Genomic DNA, 19,301 nt, shown 5'->3' on the forward strand with positions numbered 1-19,301 from the left:
ATCAAAACAATTAATGACTAGATAGCCAAGCATTAGAATACACACAAAAGAGCTGCAATGTATATTGTCCTCGTGTAGGGAAAACTATCTAATTTGGGGTGCAATCAAAAGCATCCCACATTAAGCTCTAAAAGACCACAACAAACTGTAAATCATTAATTCCTCTTCTGCAAGCTGAAAGTTCTTCTAAGTTGGTGTCTTATTTTTATTCAGGGTTAAACTGAATCAGTTGTGTTGGTGGAATTTCCAGCTCGTTGTTTACCTGAGAGAAAGAGAGGACAATATTTTCAGTTTAACAGGTAAAGCCCCTCCTGGTGTATTCAGTATTACAGCTGGCATTTTTTTCATAATGTGCAAAGGATTGCAAATATAGCATTGTCTGAAAAGTCACTAGCGACAATTATAGACAACTAATGCAACTAAATATGGTGCTCCTCAATATATAAATAAAACTAATTAAAAGTCATATAGAATACCTATTTATAATTAGCATCCTCGAGGAAAAGGGAAAATTGGCTAATATTGTTAGGAACTACATAAATATAGGAGTTGTCCCTGAAGGCTAAAGTGTAGCAAATGTAACAGTATTGAAAAAAAGAGTGAGCCGTGAAGCTGGAAATAATAGAGTAGTTGGCATTAACTCTGTATGGCAGAAAGAGCTCGACAGTATTACACCAGAAATTGGTTTGCGCCCAAATTCAGCCACTAACCCAACGGCAAACACAAACCGCCATGGTGAAACTGATAAGCAAGAGGACCCTGCAAAGTTGGTTCTCTTGTGTCATCAGGATGAGATCGGCGTGCTGGGGACACCAGAGACAATGCGTTGGTTGTGAAGGAGACGAAGATCAGCCGAACGGGACAGCAGCACCAGATCTACCGTGGGTCTAGGGGGAAGAGGAGATTGGAACGGGTCCGGGGGGTGGTGAGTGCTGTATGGCAGCGGCCCATAGTTTTAATGTGCAATCAGGTGTAACAAAAGTTAAATCAGGATAGCGATAGGACTACTAAGGGATACACACGATAAATTCACAGGTAATGACAGCGAAATGGCAGAAATATTAAATAATTATTTTGCCTCAGTATTTACCAGGGAGACTAACATGGTGGGCATGACATTAGAAGAAGAGATCAAAAAAGATATAAAGACATTTAAGATAGAAAGGGGGAGATAATTGATAAACTAATCAAACTCAGAGAGGATAAAACCCTGGTCCAAATGGATTGCATCCATGCATATTAAAAGAAGTTAGGGAAGAGATAGCAGAGATACTATATATATAAATTCATTAAAAAAGGGAATAGTGCCAGAGGACTGGCAGATAGCTAATGTTATTCCCATATTTAAAAAGGGAGATAGAACTAGTCCAGGGAACTATAGACCAGTTAGCTTAACATCGGTGGTAGGAAAGATAATGGAATCCTTACGCAAAGATGTAATAGAAAAACATATAGAAACCGAAAATAATAAAGAATAGTCAGCACGGATTTCAAAGGGGAAGGTCATGCTTGACTAACCTTATTGAATTCTTTGAAGGAATAACAGAAAAGTAGACAAGGATGATGTAATAGGTGTAATATATTTGTATTTTGAAAAGGCCTTCGATAAGGTACCGCATAGTAAACTCATGACTAAGGGCAGAGCATGTGGAGTCAGGGGACAAGTAGCAGAACAGATAGCAAGCTGGCTACAAAACAGAAAACAGAAAGTAGGGGTTAAAGGTAGTTACTCAGACTGGCAAAAGGTGGGAAGTGGTGTTCCACAAGGATCAGTGCTGGGACCACTGTTGTTCACCATTTGCATAAATGATTTGGACTCAAGAATCCGAAATATAATTTCAAAATTTGCAGACAACACCAAATTGGAGGTACATTTAACACTGAGGAGGATTGCAAAAAAGATACAGGAAGATATTAATAAACTTGTAGAATAAGTGTGCAATTGGCAAATGAATTTCAATATAGAGAAGTGTGAGGTGGTACATTTTGGTAGGAAGAATAAGGAGGCCATATACTCCTTGGAAAATAAGAGTCTAAATGGGGTAGAGGAGCAGAGGGATCGGGGGGGGGTACAGATACACAAATCACTAAAAAGTAGACTGACGCAGGTTTAAAAGGCCATAAAAAAGTGAACAAAGCAATTGGGTTCATTTCTGGAGGGACAGAATTGAAAAGCAGGGAAGTTATACTAAACTTGTATAGAACCTTCCTTAGACCACACGGAGTACTGTGAACAGTTCTGGTTTCCATATTATAAAAAAGATATAGAAGCACTGGAGAAGATACAAAAAAGATTTTTGGATGATACCAGAACTGAGAGGTTATACCTATCAGGAAAGATTGAACAGGCTGGAGCTCTTTTCTCTAGAAAAGGGAAGACTAAGGACTGACCTGATTTAAGATTATCAAAGGGTTTGATAGGGTAGATGGAGCGAAGAAGTTTCCACTTGTGGGGGAGACCAGAACTAGGGACCATAAATATAAGATAGTCACTAATAAATCTAATAGGGAATTCAGGAGAAACTTTTTCACCCAGAGAGTGGTTAGAATGTGGAACTCTACCACAAGGAGTAGTTGAGGCAAATAGCATAGATGCATTTAAGGGGAAGCTAGATAAACACGAGGGAGAAAGGAATAGAAGAATATGTTGATGAGGTTAGATGAAGAAGGGTGGGAGGAGGCTCGTGTGGAGCGTAGACACTGCATGGACCTGATGGGCCGAATAGCCTGTTTCTGTGTTGCATATTCTATGTAAAAAATGGAAACAACATTAATCTCTCAGTCTCCTGGGAAATTAGGTATCTTTGAATGTACCCAAGGGAGTTTTTCCTTTTTAGTGTTTCTTCTTTGTGATATAAAATAAGAATTTGAAGACGTAAAAGCACCAAAAAAAACTCTTGGCTAACACCACAGACTTCTAGAGGATGGAACTAGGACACCAGAAAAAAATGAACAAAACCATAGGTGAGAACTGCCAGTCGGGCATTGAAACATTTACATGTCCAATCGATATGCATTATTATCCTAAAAGCAGAAATATATCTCTGAACCATAACTTGTTACCAATTACATTAACATCTGGATATTCTCAACAAAGAAAGAGCCACGATTCAGACGTGAAAAAAAAAGGGCGTAGTTTCTGATTGCTTTACAGGAAGGACTGTTGGAAGTGTCCATGTGTGGTCATCAGGAACTGGTGTCATGCCATCCACAGTCAGATAGCCTGCCAGTGCTGAAAGGTCATACATGAATAATAGTGGCTTGAGGGAGTCACTTCACTGCCTTCAAGAGGAGGGGAAGGGGAGAGAAGAAAACAAGTAGGCATCATGAATCACTTACCCTGGAACGTATATACTGTTGCAGTAATAACCTGAACTCTGCATTTTGCTGAGCAAGGCAACATTTCTCAGTGTTTAAGTCTGCTCTTTTGACCAAGATATTGCTGTAAAAGAGATGTTGAACTCTACTCATTAAATATTAATACAGTGTCATTTTTAGATATACACAAAAGCCACCTTGAGTTAATATCAGTGAGGAAATAAAAATCTCAGATAATGTAAATCCATAACTGGTCAGTTTTTTTTATTCGTACATGGGATGTAGGCATCGCTGGCAAGGCCAGCATTTATTGCCCATCCCTAATTGCCCTTGAAAAGGTGGTGGTGAGCCGCCTTCTTGAACCACTGCAGTCCGTGTGGTGAAGGTTCTCCCACAGTGTTGTTAGGTAGGGAGTTCCAGGATTATGAGTCCGGCGACGATGAAGGAACGGCGATACATTTCCAAATCGGAATGGTGTGTGACTTGGAGTGGAATGTGCAGGTGGTGTTGTTCCCATGTGCCTGCTGCCCTTGTCCTTCCAGGTGGTAGAGGTCGCGGGTCTGGGAGGTGCAGTCAAAGAAGCCTTGGTGAGTTGCTGCAGTGCATCCTGAGGATGGTACACACTGCAGCCACAGTGCGCCAGTGGTGAAGGGAGTGAATGTTTAGGGTAGTGGATGGGGTGCCAATCAAGCAGACTGCTATGTCCTTAATGGTGTCGAGCTTCTTGAGTGTTGTTGGAGCTGCACTCATCCAGGCAAGTGCAGAGTATTCCATCACACTCCTGACTTGTAGCTTGTAGATGGTGGAAAGGCTTTGGGGAGTCAGGAGGTGAGTCACTCGCCGCAGAATACCCAGCCTCTCAGCTGCTCTTGTAGCCACAGTATTTATGTGGCTGGTCTAGTTAAGTTTCTGGTCAATGGTGACCCCCAGGATGTTGATGGTGGGGGATTCGGCGACAGTAATGCCATTGAATGTCATGGGGAGGTGATTAGATTCTCTCTTGTTGGAGATGGTCAGTGCCTGGCACTTGTCTGGCGCGAATGTTACTTGCCACTTATCAGCCCAAGCCTGGATGATTTCCAGGTCTTGCTGCATGCAGGCATGGACTACTTCATTATCTGAGGGGTTGCGAATGGAACTGAACACTGTGCAATCATCAGCGAACATCCCCATTTCGGACCTTATAATGGAGGGAAGGTCATTGATGAAGCAGCTGAAGATGGTTGGGCCTAGGACACTGCCCTGAGGAACTCCAGCAGCAATGTCCTAGGGCTGAGATGATTGGCCTTCAACAACCACTATCATCTTCCTTTGCGCTAGGTATAACTCCAGCCACTGGAGAGTTTTCCCCCTGATTCCCATTGACTTCAATTTTACCAGGGCTCCTTGTTGCCACACTCGGTCAAATGCTGCCTTGGTGTCAAGGGCAGTCACTCTCACCTCACCTCTGGAATTCAGCTCTTTTGTCCATGTTTAAACCAAGGCTGTAATGAGGTCTGGAGCTGAGTGGTCCTGGTGGAACCCAAACTGAGCATTGGTGAGCAGCTTATTGGTGAGTAAGTGCCGTTAGATAGCACTGTCAGCGACACCTTCCATCACTTTGCTGATGATTGAGAGTTTACTCATGGGGCGGTAATTGGCCGGATTGGATTTGTCGTGCTTTTTTTTTGTGGACTGGGCAATTTTCCACATTGTCAGGTAGATGCCAGTGTTGCAGTTTGGCTAGAGGCACTACAGCCGGGATGTTGTTGGGGCCCATAGCCTTTACTGTATTCAGTGCACTCAGCCGTTTCTTGATATCACGTGGAGTGAATTGAATTGGCTGAAGACTGGCTTCAGTGATGGTGGAGATATCGGGAGGAGGCTGAGAAGGATCATCCACTCGGCACTTTTGGCTGAAGATGGTTGCAGACGCTTCAGCCTTGTCTTTTGCACTGACGTGCTGGGCTCTGCCATCATTGAGGATGTTCACAGAGCTTCCTCCTCCAGTTAGTTGTTTAATTGTCCACCACCATTCACGACTGGATGTGGCAGGTCTGCAGAGCTTTGATCTGATCTATTAGCAATATCAGTAAAGTTGTTGCTCTATCCAAACGGTAACAAAAATTGTACGAACATACAAAATTGACGAGCAGGCAAAGACCAGCTGGTCCATCAAGCCTGCCCCACCCCTTGATGGCTGAAGCATTATAACTAATCACTTCCTCCCTCCCTCCCTCCCCACCCCATATTCCCATAGATTATTAATGATCCTCTACAAATAAAGTTTAATAAAAAGTAATAACAAACAAAACCACAGAATTTCAGCACATAACCTAGGCTGATACTTCAGTGAGTGCTCCTTTGTCAGAGGTGCCATCTTTTGGATGGGACATTAAACTGAGGCCCTATCTGCCCATTCAGTGAATATAAAAGATTCCATGACACACTTCAAAGAAGTGTAGGGAGTTTATGTGCCCTGCCAACTTTCCTAACTCAACCAATACCAGCAAAAAAAGATTAACTGGTTATTTATCTCATTTGCAATTTGCAGAAAATCTGCTGTGTGTAAATCAGCTGCTGCACTTGTCTGCACAACAGCGACTACCCTTCAAAAGTACTTCATTAATTGTGAATGGCTTTGGAAGTCTTGAAGATGTGTTAAGGTGCCACATAAGGCAAGAGGAAAACAAATTCTTTAAATTCAGGAAACGCTTTTATAATCTGTTTATACTTGTAACTTTATCGCAATATGAAACCATAGTAGTATTAACAAAAGTACACCATCGCAAGTGTGAACTCCATGAATTATCAATACTGCTTGTTATGTTTTTGGGTCTTTTCTAACTTTCACACTCTACAATTTTGGCTCTCATGTCTTAGATCACTCTCAGATGAGTCCCAGCTCCCCATAGCTCTGAGAGTATTTATCCTTACTTTGAGATCTAAATAAGCATTTGGTAATGTGCCTGAAAAAGGACCAACAAACCATCTGGTAATTGCTTTTAGCTTCTGGACTTAGCCTATGTCTCCCAAAGGTCTTATTTCATCTTCAAAAGCGTTCGGAAATCTCATCAATCTATTTTTTAAGATGAACAATCAAATAAGTAAAAATTATAATATAGATATACATTTACAATAGATATCCTTCCACCCGACCCAGGGACAAATAATAAAAGAATTAAGCTAATGAAAGGTCTTCGACCTGAAACGTTAACTCTGTTCCTTTCTCCACAGATGCTGCCTGACTTGCTGAGCTTCTCCAACATTTTCTGTTTTTATTTCAGATTTCCAGCATCCGCAGTATTGTGCTTTTGAAAAGAATTAAACTAAGGTTTATGGCACAGATCCAGGCGAATGGGAAAGATACAAAGATCAACAAAGGGTCACAAAGATACAAAGATCAACAAAGGGTCACAAAACAGATAGTAAGAGCTACAAAAAGAAAGTATGAAAAGAAACTTGCAAGGGATATCAAAAACAATACGAAGAACTTTTATAGTTACATTAGGAAAAAGAGGGTAGTCAGGAGCAGTGTTGGCTCCTTAAAAACTGAAAGTGGGGATATTGTCATTGACAATGGGGAAATGGCGGACAAGTTGAATAATTACTTTGCGTCAGTATTTACAGTCGAAAAAGAGGATAGCATGCCGGAAATCCCAAGAAAGCTAATATTGAATCGGGGACAGGGTCTCAATAAAATTAACATAAGTAAAGCAACAGTAATGAAGAAAATAATAGCACTAAAGAGTGACAAATCCCCAGGACCAGATGGTTTCCATCCCATCTTTCAAAGTTCTCTAGATTCAGGAACTGTCCCTCTAGATTGGAAAATTGCACATGTCACTCTGCTTTTTAAGAAAGCAGAGAGAGGGAAACCAGGGAATTATAGACCAGTTAGCCTAACATCTGTTGTGGGGAAATGCTGGAGTCTATAATTAAGGATAGGGTGACTGAACACCTCGAGAATTTTCAGTTAATCAGAGAGAGCCAGCATGGATTTGTGAAAGGTAGGTCGTGCCTGACAAACCTGATTGAATTCTTTGAAGAGGTGACTAAAGTAGTGGTCAGGGGAATGTCAATGGATGTTATTTATATGGACTTCCAGAAGGCATTTGATAAGGTCCCACATAAGAGACTGTTAGCTAAGATAGAAGCCCATGGAATTGAGGGAAAAGTACGGACTTGGTTAGGAAGTTGGCTGAGCGAAAGGCGACAGAGATTAGGGATAATGGGAAGGTATTCACATTGGCAGGATGTGACTAGTGGAGTCCTGCAGTGATCTGTCTTGGGGCCTCAATTATTCACAATATTTATTAACGACTTAGATGAAGGCATAGAAAGTCTCATATCTAAGTTTGTGGATGACACAAAGATTGGTGGCATTGTAAGCAGTGTAGATGAAAACATAAAATTACAAAGCGATATTGATCGATTAGGTGAATGGGCAAAACTGTGGCAAATGGAATTCAATGTAGACAAATGTGAGGTCATCCACTTTGGATCAAAAAAGGATAGAACAGGGTACTTTCTAAATGGTAAAAAGTTAAAAACAGTGGATGTCCAAAGGGACTTAGGGGCACAGGTACATAGATCATTGAAGTGTCACGAACAGGTGCAGAAAATAATCAATAAGGCTAATGGAATGCTGGCCTTTATATCTACAGGACTAGAGTACAAGGGGGCAGAAGTTATGCTGCAGCTGTACAAAACCCTGGTTAGACCGCACCTGGAGTACTGTGAGCAGTTCTGGGCACCACACCTTCGGAAGGACATATTGGCCTTGGAGGGGGTGCAGCGTAGGTTTACTAGAATGATACCCGGACTTCAAGGGTTAAGTTATGAGGAGAGATTACACAAGTTGGGGTTGTATTCTCTGGAGTTTCGAAGGTTAAGAGATGATCTGATCGAAGTTTATAAGATATTAAGGGGAACAGATAGGGTGGATAGAAAGAAACTATTTCCGCTGGTTGGGGATTCTAGGAGTTCGGGGCACAGTCTAAAAATTAGACCCAAACCTTTCAGGAGTGAGATTAGAAAACATTTCTACACACAAAGGGTTGTAGAATTTTGGAACTCTCTTCCGCAAACGGCAATTGATACTAGCTCAATTGCTAAATTTAAATCTGAGATAGATAGCTTTTTGGCAACCAAAGGTATTAAGGCAGGTATATGGAGTTAGATCACAGATCAACCATGATCTTATCAAATGGCGGAGCAGGCACGCGGGGCTGAATGGCCTCCTCCTGTGTTCCTATGTTCCTAATGTTCCTAACCCTTTGTGTTAATGGCTTGATGAACCAGCTGGTCTTTTCCTGGCTGTCATTTTTGTATACATGTCGGTTTGTAATTTAATAATAGTGTTTCTTTTCCTTGAATTTCTTACCATTTTGGTAGCCTAATTAATCCAGACTGTTTCTTATAAATTCAAACTGAATTTTTCTCTTTCAGAAGTTTCAAACTGACCGGTTCCTTCTCTGAGATTTTCAAACAGACTCCTCTGATTCAAACAGAATCAATCTGTTGTGTCCCAAAACAATTATCAAGACTTCCTGGATTTTGAATATCCCATCACTCAAATTTAAACGGGAACTGTCAGTGACGTGCAAACTGACCCCCATCAACACAGCATTTGAATTATTCTTCTTTCCAGCCTGTAACCAATAAAACTTTCAACATTGTATCAAATCAGCTTGGAACAGGAATCTGAACTGCACATGGTTTTAAACTGCTTATGTACTGTGACTGGAGTTAAAGAAACAACCACTAAACTAAAAGTAGACAAAAGTGCTTAATTTCAGTTACAATGCCTAGGGGCCAAGATAGAGTGGATAGGAAGGACCTATTTCCCATAGCAGAGAGGTCAATAACCAGGGGGCATAGATTTAAAGTGATTGGTAGAAGAATTAGAGGGGAGCTGAGGATTTTTTTTTTCACCCAGAGGGTGGTAGAAGTCTGGAACTCACTGCCTGAAAGGGTAGGAGAGGCAGAAACCCTCAACTCATTTAAAATGTACCTGGATGTGCACCTGAAGAGCTGTGACCTACAAGGCTACGGACCAAGTGCTGGAAAGTGGGATTAGGCTGGGTGGCTCATTTTCGGCCGGCGCGGACATGATGTGCTGAATGGCCTCCTTCTGTGCTGTAAATTTTCAATGATTCTATGATTCTAATGCTCTCAAAACATTGCCAAGCCTTGCCACTTTGTCACTTACGTACACAGCAACATGGATGCAAAGCAATATTAATTTCCCAAGCTTCCGAGCTTGTTCCTTCCCTCTTCCCTCTCCTCCTCCCCCCTCCTCCCCCTCCCCCTCCTCCCTCCTCCCCCTCCTCCTCCTCCTCCCCCCTCCTCCCCCTCCCCCTCCCCCCTCCTCCCCCTCCCCCCTCCTCCCCCTCCCCTCCCCCTCCCCCCCCTCCTCCCCCTCACCCAATGTACCATACACCCAAAATCTAAAGCACTTGAGGTATACAACATAATCTGCACTGGTGAAATAACTGCAAATGTAGACATATGGAAGGACATGTTTGCAATGGTGAATTCCCACTATGAAATTATACTATAAAGAGGTGTAGCAAGTATGGAATATGTTTCAAAGTAGATTGTTCAGTGTTTCTTCGGGAAGAGCAGGAAGCATAAGATGGTATATTAGGCATTTTCAGATAACAAAAATTTCACCTTAAGTTTTTCTGTGCAGTACTAGCATGAATTATTAAGCCAAGTACCTCTATTATGAACTATTTACCCAAGTACCTCTATAATGTAAATCAGTGCATAAAATAATTTATGACTTAAATTAATCTTTTAATAATAGTTGTAGCATTTTGGCATTGTAGTAAAATATGCATCCAGACTGCATTTAAAAATTAATACTCAGAATTGGGACATTGCAGTGATACAGTGCATTGGTGGTCCATGTATGTACAGTCATACCTGTAAATTCCCAATGTCAAGGAAAAGCACTAAAGTCAAAGCCAACTGCTTCCCCACAGAGAGGAAGTGAAACCCTCTTACTGTAGATTTGTTACTGACACAGGGCTGGTAGCAGATTTTTTGTATACCCCTTTGGTTGGAGAGCTGTGTGTGGCATAAGGGTTAACTTAAAGGTGGGGCCAAAAAGAATGTCAACATTTATTCTGCAATATTCAGCATTAAAAAAAAATCACATAAAATCAGTTTTACCAAAATGTGAAGAAAAGAGATGCATATTTTGAAAATTGAGAAACTCAGTGCCAAAAAAGATAAAATTGTATGATGCTGCTCAGTTTCATAGAAGCAAATTTTATATAAATGGCTGTTTGTTAAATTTGACATTTCACTACCATTTGGTGTGGGATATACTTACAAGTATTTTCCCAGTGATTCTTCTAGACAATTCCAGGTCTTCAATTTGTTTTCAGGGATGACCTTTGCCATGGCATCCCAGTAAGCACTATCCTCAGAGGTATCCCTCTCCTTCACAGTGGCCACTTTAGGCTGCAGTTTTTCCCTGAAGAAAATAAACCTAATTAAAGCTTTGTTGGGAAATTATGCCACATTGTGTTCACACCTTCCACCATTGGAAGTCATAGTCAAATTGCAAAAACACTGACAAGAAGCAGCTGCCAAGATTTTCTGCAGTTTGCAGAGTTATTTTAAATCTTTTTCGGCTGGTCATTTTGAAATGCCTTCGCAAAAATAATTAAAAGTTATGTTGATGGTCTTATTTGTATTTATTAAAAAGATGATGGTATTCAAAAAAACATATACAACCAAGTCTGATATTTAAGAATGACTATAAATGAAGGAAATGGTGATTGCGTTAACTTTCAATGATGTTGATTGTTGACATCAATTTCAGGAGAGAAATAAGTTTTGGTTATTTTCTGCGTGCTGTTTTGAAAGTGGGTGGTCAGAAATATCACATGCATGTGTGAGATCAGCATTAGGAGGAAAGTAAATGTATGTAAAGACAAGGTAAAGAGAAGCTGCAAGAAGATAGACGCATTAACAAAAGACATCAGAACAAAGGCTCAAAAAGAAATTGTGGCTAGATCATATAAATGTAAGAGAGAATGAGTGCTCACAGAAAAGGCAAACAGAAATGCTTGTAAAAAGAATGAAATAAACCTGAGGAAAAAATATGATTTTAAAACCAATTGGTAAGAGGTAGGCTTAGAGCTAAATAAGGGTTTTTTCCTTACAAAGCTCAATTGATGATCTTTTCTGAAACAACTCACATTTTCAGCATTCTCCACCACGTTACTACATTGATTCAGTGATTTATTTTATTGTTTTTATTCTTTCAAATTGATTTGTTTGCAGCTGACTTGGTAAGATCATTCACTAAGAGGGATTGCTATTTATCTTGCATAGTAAAGCAATGCTTCAAGTTCCACAGTGAAATCATAAAAATTTTCAGCTACTCAAACTTAAAAAAGTGCCCAGACTTAGCTGCAAATAACTTAACAAATCTCACAATCAAACACAAAAGTACAGCATCTTGATGCACGTTGTTTCTTCACAGAATAAACTGTAGCAGTGACAGAATCCCATCTGATAACTTTTTTTAAATGATCCCCCTAATGGCTTATTTAGAAAAAGAATCTAATAGTGTGGTACTGAGCCATACAGGCTATGAAAGTTAGGTGACCTCAATTTGGGCAGTAGTAGTGGCACAAGTGGTCTCAGCACCCTCAGCTTGGGTTTGCACTCCTCATCACTATGTGGTGAGCCATGCTGGAAAGTCCATATGAATGGAGATGATGTGAAAACAGGATCGGTCTTGGCTATGATTATCTTTGCTCCTCACTGCCTCGCCAAGACTTACCATATTGGGTGGTAGAGGAAGAATGGCCTCTTAAATAAGGTATTGAAGGGCTACCAGGGTCCATGAAACTGTACCCCAGTCTAGGTTACTGCTTCCAGAAGACAAAGATAGAAAAAAGAAAGTAGGAAAATGTCTTTTATGTACAAAGGATGATTTTGACTCATGAGTAGTAAAGGCTTTAAAAAAAAATCACACACCTTGGTTTCTGATTGTCTTCAAGGAAAAACCTTAGAGTTTTAAGGATGTCATTAGGATGAACAAGTTCTAAATGCTGCTTGGATAGCATATCTGAGCAAACATCGGCCTCTTCCTCATCATCTTCATTTATGCAGACTTCTTCCTCTGCTGCTGGTTCCATACCATCTGCTAGCTCCTCTGCATTATCTTGTAATTCTTCTAGTACGTCTTCATCAAATTGCTGCAAAAGTACCTCAGTATCCTAAAAGCAACCAATACACGCACTTACAGAATGGAGAAATCCACTGCTGCTCATCCTGAAATGTCAATATCTTGTCAAACTAGATTATCTTCAGTTTACTCAAAAATGCTGCATGCTGAGAAATCGATATCACATCGCTACATCGAAAATAAAAGTGCTCCATTCCACACTGAGGTTTTCTATGTGGCATTTTATTTCCCTTAGGTTACACAGCAAAATAAAGTGATAAATACTAATTTTTTAAAAACTTTTTTCCCTTATCGAATCACGTGAGCCACAATAACAATAACGATAAATGTCTAGCCCAATGTGCCTCACAGTTCGCACTGAGGACACTATCCAACGTGCTGTGTGGTACTACCACCGTGCTAAATGGGATAGATTCAGAACAGATCCAGCAGCTCAAAACTGGGCATCCATGAGGCACTGTGAGCCATCAGCAGCAGCAGAATTGTATTCCAGCACAATCTGTGACCTCATGGCCAGGCAAATTCCTCACTCCACCATTACCAACAAGCCAGGGGATCAACCCTGGTTCAATGAGGAATGTAGAAGAACACACCAGGAGCAGCACCAGGCGTACCTAAAAATGAGGTGCCAACCTGGTGAAGCTACAACTCAGGACTACATGCATGCTAAACAGTGAAAGCAACATGCTATAGACAGAGCTAAGCGATTCCACAACCAACGGATCAGATCAAAGCTCTGCAGTCCTGCCACATCCAGTCGTGAATGGTGGTGGACAATTAAACAACTAACGGGAGGAGAAGGCTCTATCAACATCCCCATCCTCAATGATGGTGGAGTCCAGCACATGAGTGCAAAAGACAAGGCTGAAGCGTTTGCAACCATCTTCAGCCAGAAGTGCCAAGTGGATGATCCATCTCGGCCTCCTCCTGATATCCCTACCATCATAAAAGCCAATTTTCAGCCAATTCACTCCACATGATATCAAGAAACGGCTGAGTGCACTGGATACAGCTGTATGGGCCCCGACAACATCCCGGCTGCAGTGCTGAAGATTGTGCTCCAGAACTAGCCGCGCCTCTAGCCAATCTGTTCCAGTACAGCTACAACACTGGCATCTACCCGACAATGTAGTATGTTCTGTCCACAAAAAGCAGGTCCAATCCAATCTGGTCAATTACCGCCCCATCAGTATACTCTCAATCATCAGCAAAGTGATGGAAGACGTCATCGACAGTGCTATCATGCGGCACTTATTCACCAAAAATCTGCTCACCAATGCTCAGTTTGGGTCCCGCCAGGACCACTCGGCTCAAGACCTCATTACAGCCTTGGTCCAAACACAGATAAAAAAGCTGAATTCCAGAGGTGAGGTGAGAGTGACTGTCCTTGACATCAAGGCAGCATTTGACCGAGTGTGGCAACAAGGAGCTCTAGTAAAATTGAAGTCTGTGGAAATCAGAGTAAAACTCTCCAGTGGCTTGAGTCATGCCTGGCACAAAGGAAGATGGTCGTGGTTGTTGGAGGCCAATCATCTCAGCCCCAGGACATTGCTGCAGGAGTTCCTCAGGGCAGTGTCCGAGGCCCAACCATCTTCAACTGCTTCATCAATGACTTTCCCTCCATCATAAGGTCAGAAATGGGGATGTTCACTGATGATTGCACAGTGTTCAGTTCCATTCACAACCACTCAGATAATGAAGTAGTCCGTGCCCGCATGCAGCAAGACGTGGACAACATCCAGGCTTGGGCTCATAAGTGGCAAGTAACATTCGCGCCGGACAAGTGCCAGTAACAATCTCTCTCCGACAAGAGAGAATCTAACCACCTCCCCTTGACATTCAACGGCGTTACCGTCGCCGAAACCCCCACCATCAACATCCTGGGGGTCACCATTGACAAGAAACTTAACTGGACCAGCCATATAAATACTGTGGCTACGAGAGCAGGTCAGAGGCTGGGTATTCTGCGGCGAGTGACTCGCCTCCTGACTCCCCAAAGCCTTTCCACCATCTACAAGGCACAAGTCAGGAGTGTGATGGAATACTCTGCACTTGCCTGGATGAGTGCAGCTCCAACAACATTTAAGAAGCTCGACACCATCCAGGACAAAGCAGCCCGTTTGATTTGCACCCCATCCACCATCCTAAACATTCACTCCCTTCACCACCAGCGCACTGCGGCTGCAGTGTGTACCATCCACAGGATGCACTGCAGCAACTTGCCATGACTTCTTCGACAGCACCTCCCAAACCCGCGACCTCTACCACCTGGAAGGACAAGGGCAGCAGGCACATGGGAACACCACCACTTGCACATTCCCCTCTAAGTCACACACCATCCCGACTTGGAAATATATTGCCGTTTCTTCATCGTCGCTGGGTCAAAATCCTTGAACTCCCTAACAGCACTGTGGGAGAACCTTCACCACACGGACTGCAGCGGTTCAAGAAGGCGGCTCACCACCACCTTCTCAAGGGCAATTAGGGATGGGCAATAAATGCTGGCCTTGCCAGCGAAGTCCAGATCCCATGAACGATTAAAAAAAAAGGTATCGACAGAAATTCTGGTGGAAAAGCTTCAAAAGCCATGGGGGATACAAGTTGAATTGCCGAACATCTTCAGGGGCATGCAGAAAATCTAAAAGTAAAAAAATCCCTCAACTTCCCAGTCTTAATGTCCCATGAGCATGTCTGATAAGACTAGAAAGATCCCATTTGCTGACAGCATTCTACAAATGTGCCCAAAGCTGGAGGAATTCACCCTGAAAAAGTCATAGGGAATACACACATTTTTCAGAATATGCTATTGCTCATATTCTATGAATCTAAGTATACTTTGTGCTACTTTGACATGTGTATGTACTGATGAGCTGTGTATTACAAAATGTATAATCATTTCTGTTACTTAGCTGTCTGTTCGTGGAATTAATTCATCCTTGATAGCTGAGGACACATTTCTCAGTTATAACTCTAAAAATAGTATTTTAGAGTTTAAAAAAAAATCATGCAACCAGTTTAAATTCCAGGCTTAGATTCATTGACACTGTAAATACTGCAAAAATATTCTGTCTGGGCCTAGTAACTACAGTAGAAAGATTAACCATGTGGGTGATGCTGGAAGTATTAAATGTGATGTACTCTGCTTCAGTTGTGATACTACTAAGATCTGCCCATGGGCACATAAAACTCATTTTCACAGTAGTGTTGACTATACAAGGTATTAATAAAGGAACTTGGAATTTATATTCAGCAGTTCTAGAGACACAAATCAAGGTGTGACCCTTCATGCATGTTTGTTCACCATAACTTCCTATTCAGGTTATACCAATATTTCTGGTTTTGGTGCGATCAATAAAATTTCATATTTACAATTTATCTCATCAATCAGCAATATCCTCCACATCACTGCCCATTTCTGCCCCTACTTCCATTTCATTCCCACTGCTGCCAAAATCTTTACCCACAATTCAGTAACCTCCAGATTCAATTTCTCCAATGCCCTCCTTGTCAGCCTCATATCCTCCACCCTCCATAAACTCCATCTCATCTAAAACTCTGACACCTGTATATTGCATGCTACACCATGTCCCACTTGCCCATCACCACTATCCTCATCTTCAAATTCCTCCACTACCTTACCCCAACTTACCTTGGCAACCTCCTCTAGCCTACGTCCCCTCCATACCCTTCAGTCTTCCCACTCTGGCCTTCTGTGCATCATCTTTCCTTTCACCCCACTTCTGGAGGCAGAGCCTTCTGCCTCAATATTTTTCTGTCTGCCCTTAAAAGCCTTCTTAAAATCCACCTTTTCGGCTAAGCTTTTCATCACCTCTGCTAAGTCTCTCATCTCTGCCTAACATTCCTTCCCCCCACCCCCCTCTGTAAAATGCTTTGGGATGTTCTTCTACATTAAACATTGGGAAGACCAAAGCCATCATCTTCAAACCCCACCACAAACTCTATACCCTTGCCACCAATTCCATCACCTTCTCTGGCTACTGTCCCAAGTTGAAACAGACTGTTTGCAACCTCGGCATCCTATTTGACCCCGAGCTGAGCTTCTGACTCCATATCCTCTCTCTCACAAAGACTGCCAACTCGTCTTCGCCCCTGCCCCAGCCCATTTTCTGCTAAAACCCTCATATCCATGCCTTTGTTATCTCCAGATTTGACTATTCCAATGCTCTCCTTGCTGGCCTCCCATACTCCACCCTCCATAAACTTCGGATCATCCAAAACTCTGCTGCCTGTATTTTACCTGCACCAAGTCCTGCTCACCTATTACCCCTGTGCTTGCTGACCTACACTGGCCCCGGTCCCCCAGTGCTTCTAACTTAAAATTCTCAAACTTTGTTTTCAAATCCCTTTATATCCTCATCCCTCCCTATAACTGTAACCTCCTCCAACCTGACAACCCTCCGAGAACTCTGCGTTTCACTCCCTTCGACCCACCATGGGCAGCCACGCCTTCAGCTGTCTCGGTGCCTAAACTCTGGAATTCTCTCCCTAAATCTCTCTGCCTCTCCACTTACCTCTCCTCCTTCAAGACCTTCCTTAAAACCTACATCTTTGACCAAGTTTTTAGTCACCCCTCCTAATATTTCCTATGGCTTAGTGTCAATTTTTGTCTGCTTACACTTTTCTGATGCACCTTGAGACGTTTTTCCATGCTAAGCATGCTATATAAATGCACCATTCCAATTCAACTTTTATTAGCCAGATTTTACTGCATCAACATTATGCAAAAACAACAGCTAATACCAAAGGAAGCCAATACTGTATGTACTTCAATACACTGCAGACATAGTGACCTAGGATTTCCGCCTCCTTTCAGTGGCCAGTCCTGCCGGGAAACCAGAATCTGCCAGTATATGGAAAAGACATGCAAGTAAAGGAAACAGAGACTTCACCATGTTTCCTGCCATTTACACTCTTCGAACACTAGACATATGGGCTGCCGGTTTGGCCATGGCGTGTTACGTTCGGAGGTCAGCTGAGGGAGCCCTGGAGAAAATGCTCTCAGAGCCTCCAGAAACAATTTGTTTCAACAAGTTGCTCAGTAGCTCGAGTGCTGCCAGAGAAAATTTCCACCGCAGACTGGCAGGATTCTCCGGTGGAGGCTTGAGAAAAAAAGGAAGAAAGGACTTGCATTTATATAGACCATTCATGACCTCATGACATCCCAAAGTGTCAGAAGTGCTGAGTGGATGATCCAACTCAGCCTCCTCCTGATATCCCCACCATCACAGAAGCCAGTCTTCAGCCAATTCGATTCACTCCACGTGATATCAAGAAATGGCTGAGTGCACTGGATACAACAAAGGCTATGGGCCCCGACAACATCCCGGCTGTAGTGCTGAAGACTTGTGCTCCAAAACTAGCCGCGCCTCTAGCCAAGGTGTTCCAGTACAGCTACAACACTGGCTCTACCCGACAATGTGGAAAATTGCCCAGGTATGTCCTGTCCACAAAAAGCAGGACAATTCCAATTCAGCCAATTACCGCCCCATCAGTCTACTCTCAATCATCAGCAAAGTGATGAAAAGTGTCATCGACAGTGCTATCAAGCAGCAATTACTCACCAATAACCTGCTCACTGATGCTCAGTTTAGGTTCTGCCAGGACCACTCAGCTCCAGACCTCATTACAGCCTTGGTCCAAACAGGGACAAAAGAGCTGAATTCCAGAGGTGAGGTGAGAGTGACTGCCCTTGATATCATGGCAGCATTTGACCAAGTGTGACACCAAGGAGCCCTAGTAAAATTGAAATCAATGGGAATCAGGGGGAAAACTCTCCAGTGGCTGGAGTCATACCTAGCACAAAGGAAGATGGTAGTGTTTGTTGGAGGCCAATCATCTCAGCCCCAGGACATTGCTGCAGGAGTTCCTCAGGGCAGTGTCCTAGGCCCAACCATCTTCAGCTGCTTCATCAATGACTTTCCCTCCATCATAAGGTCAGAAATGGGGATGTTCGCTGATGATTGCACAGTGTTCAGTTCCATTCGCAACCCCTCAGATAATGAAGTAGTCCGTGCCTGCATGCCGCAAGACGTGGACAACATCCAGGCTTGGGCTGATAAGTGGCAAGTAACATTCGTGCCAGACAAGTGCCAGGCAATGACCATCTCCAACAAGAGAGAGTCTAACCAACCCTTAACATTCAACAGCATTACCATCACCGATTCCCCCACCATCAACATCCTGGGGGTCACCATTGACCAGAAACTTAACTGGACCAGCCACATAAATACTGTGGCTACAAGAGCAGGTCAGGAGCTGGGTATTCTGCGGCGAGTGACTCACCTCCTGAATCCCCAAAGCCTTTCCACCATCTACAAGGCACAAGTCAGGAGTGTGATGGAATACTCTGCACTTGCCTGGATGAGTGCAGCTCCAACAACACTCAAGAAGCTCGACGCCATCCAGGACAAAGCAGTCCGCTTGATTGGTACCCCATCCACCACCCTAAACATTCACTCCCTTCACTACTGCCGCACTGTGGCTGCAGTGTGTACCATCTACAGGATGCACTGCAGCAACTCGCTAAGGCTTCTTTGACAGCACCTCCCAAGCCCACAACCTCTACCACCTGGAAGGACAAGGGCAGCAGGCACATGGGAACAACACCGCCTGCACGTTCCCCTCCAAGTCACACACCATCCTGACTTGGAAATATATCGCCGTTCCTTCATCATCACTGGGTCAAAATCCTGGAACTCCCTTCCTAACAGCACTGTGGGAAAGACTTCACCCCACAGACTGCAGCGGTTTAAGAAGGCGACTCACC

The 19,301-nt window shown here is 42.9% G+C and overlaps 1 protein-coding gene across 1 annotated transcript in view; it reads right to left on the bottom strand.

The window, feature by feature from the left end:
- The window catches only part of drc1 (dynein regulatory complex subunit 1 homolog (Chlamydomonas)), an 88,340-nt gene continuing 69,039 nt past the window's right edge, over window positions 1–19,301 (bottom strand). The window contains exons 14-17 of the mRNA XM_067984369.1: window positions 12,304–12,545; window positions 10,643–10,786; window positions 3,340–3,442; window positions 1–262 (exon numbers count right to left, since the gene is read on the bottom strand). Of these exons, the coding sequence (XP_067840470.1) occupies window positions 206–262; window positions 3,340–3,442; window positions 10,643–10,786; window positions 12,304–12,545 (546 nt within the window). The 3' untranslated portion in view covers window positions 1–205. The remainder of the gene's footprint in view (window positions 263–3,339; window positions 3,443–10,642; window positions 10,787–12,303; window positions 12,546–19,301) is intronic.

This window comes from Heptranchias perlo, chromosome 5, assembly GCF_035084215.1.
Source record: "Heptranchias perlo isolate sHepPer1 chromosome 5, sHepPer1.hap1, whole genome shotgun sequence".
In the NCBI taxonomy this organism is placed as follows: Eukaryota; Metazoa; Chordata; class Chondrichthyes; order Hexanchiformes; family Hexanchidae; genus Heptranchias; species Heptranchias perlo.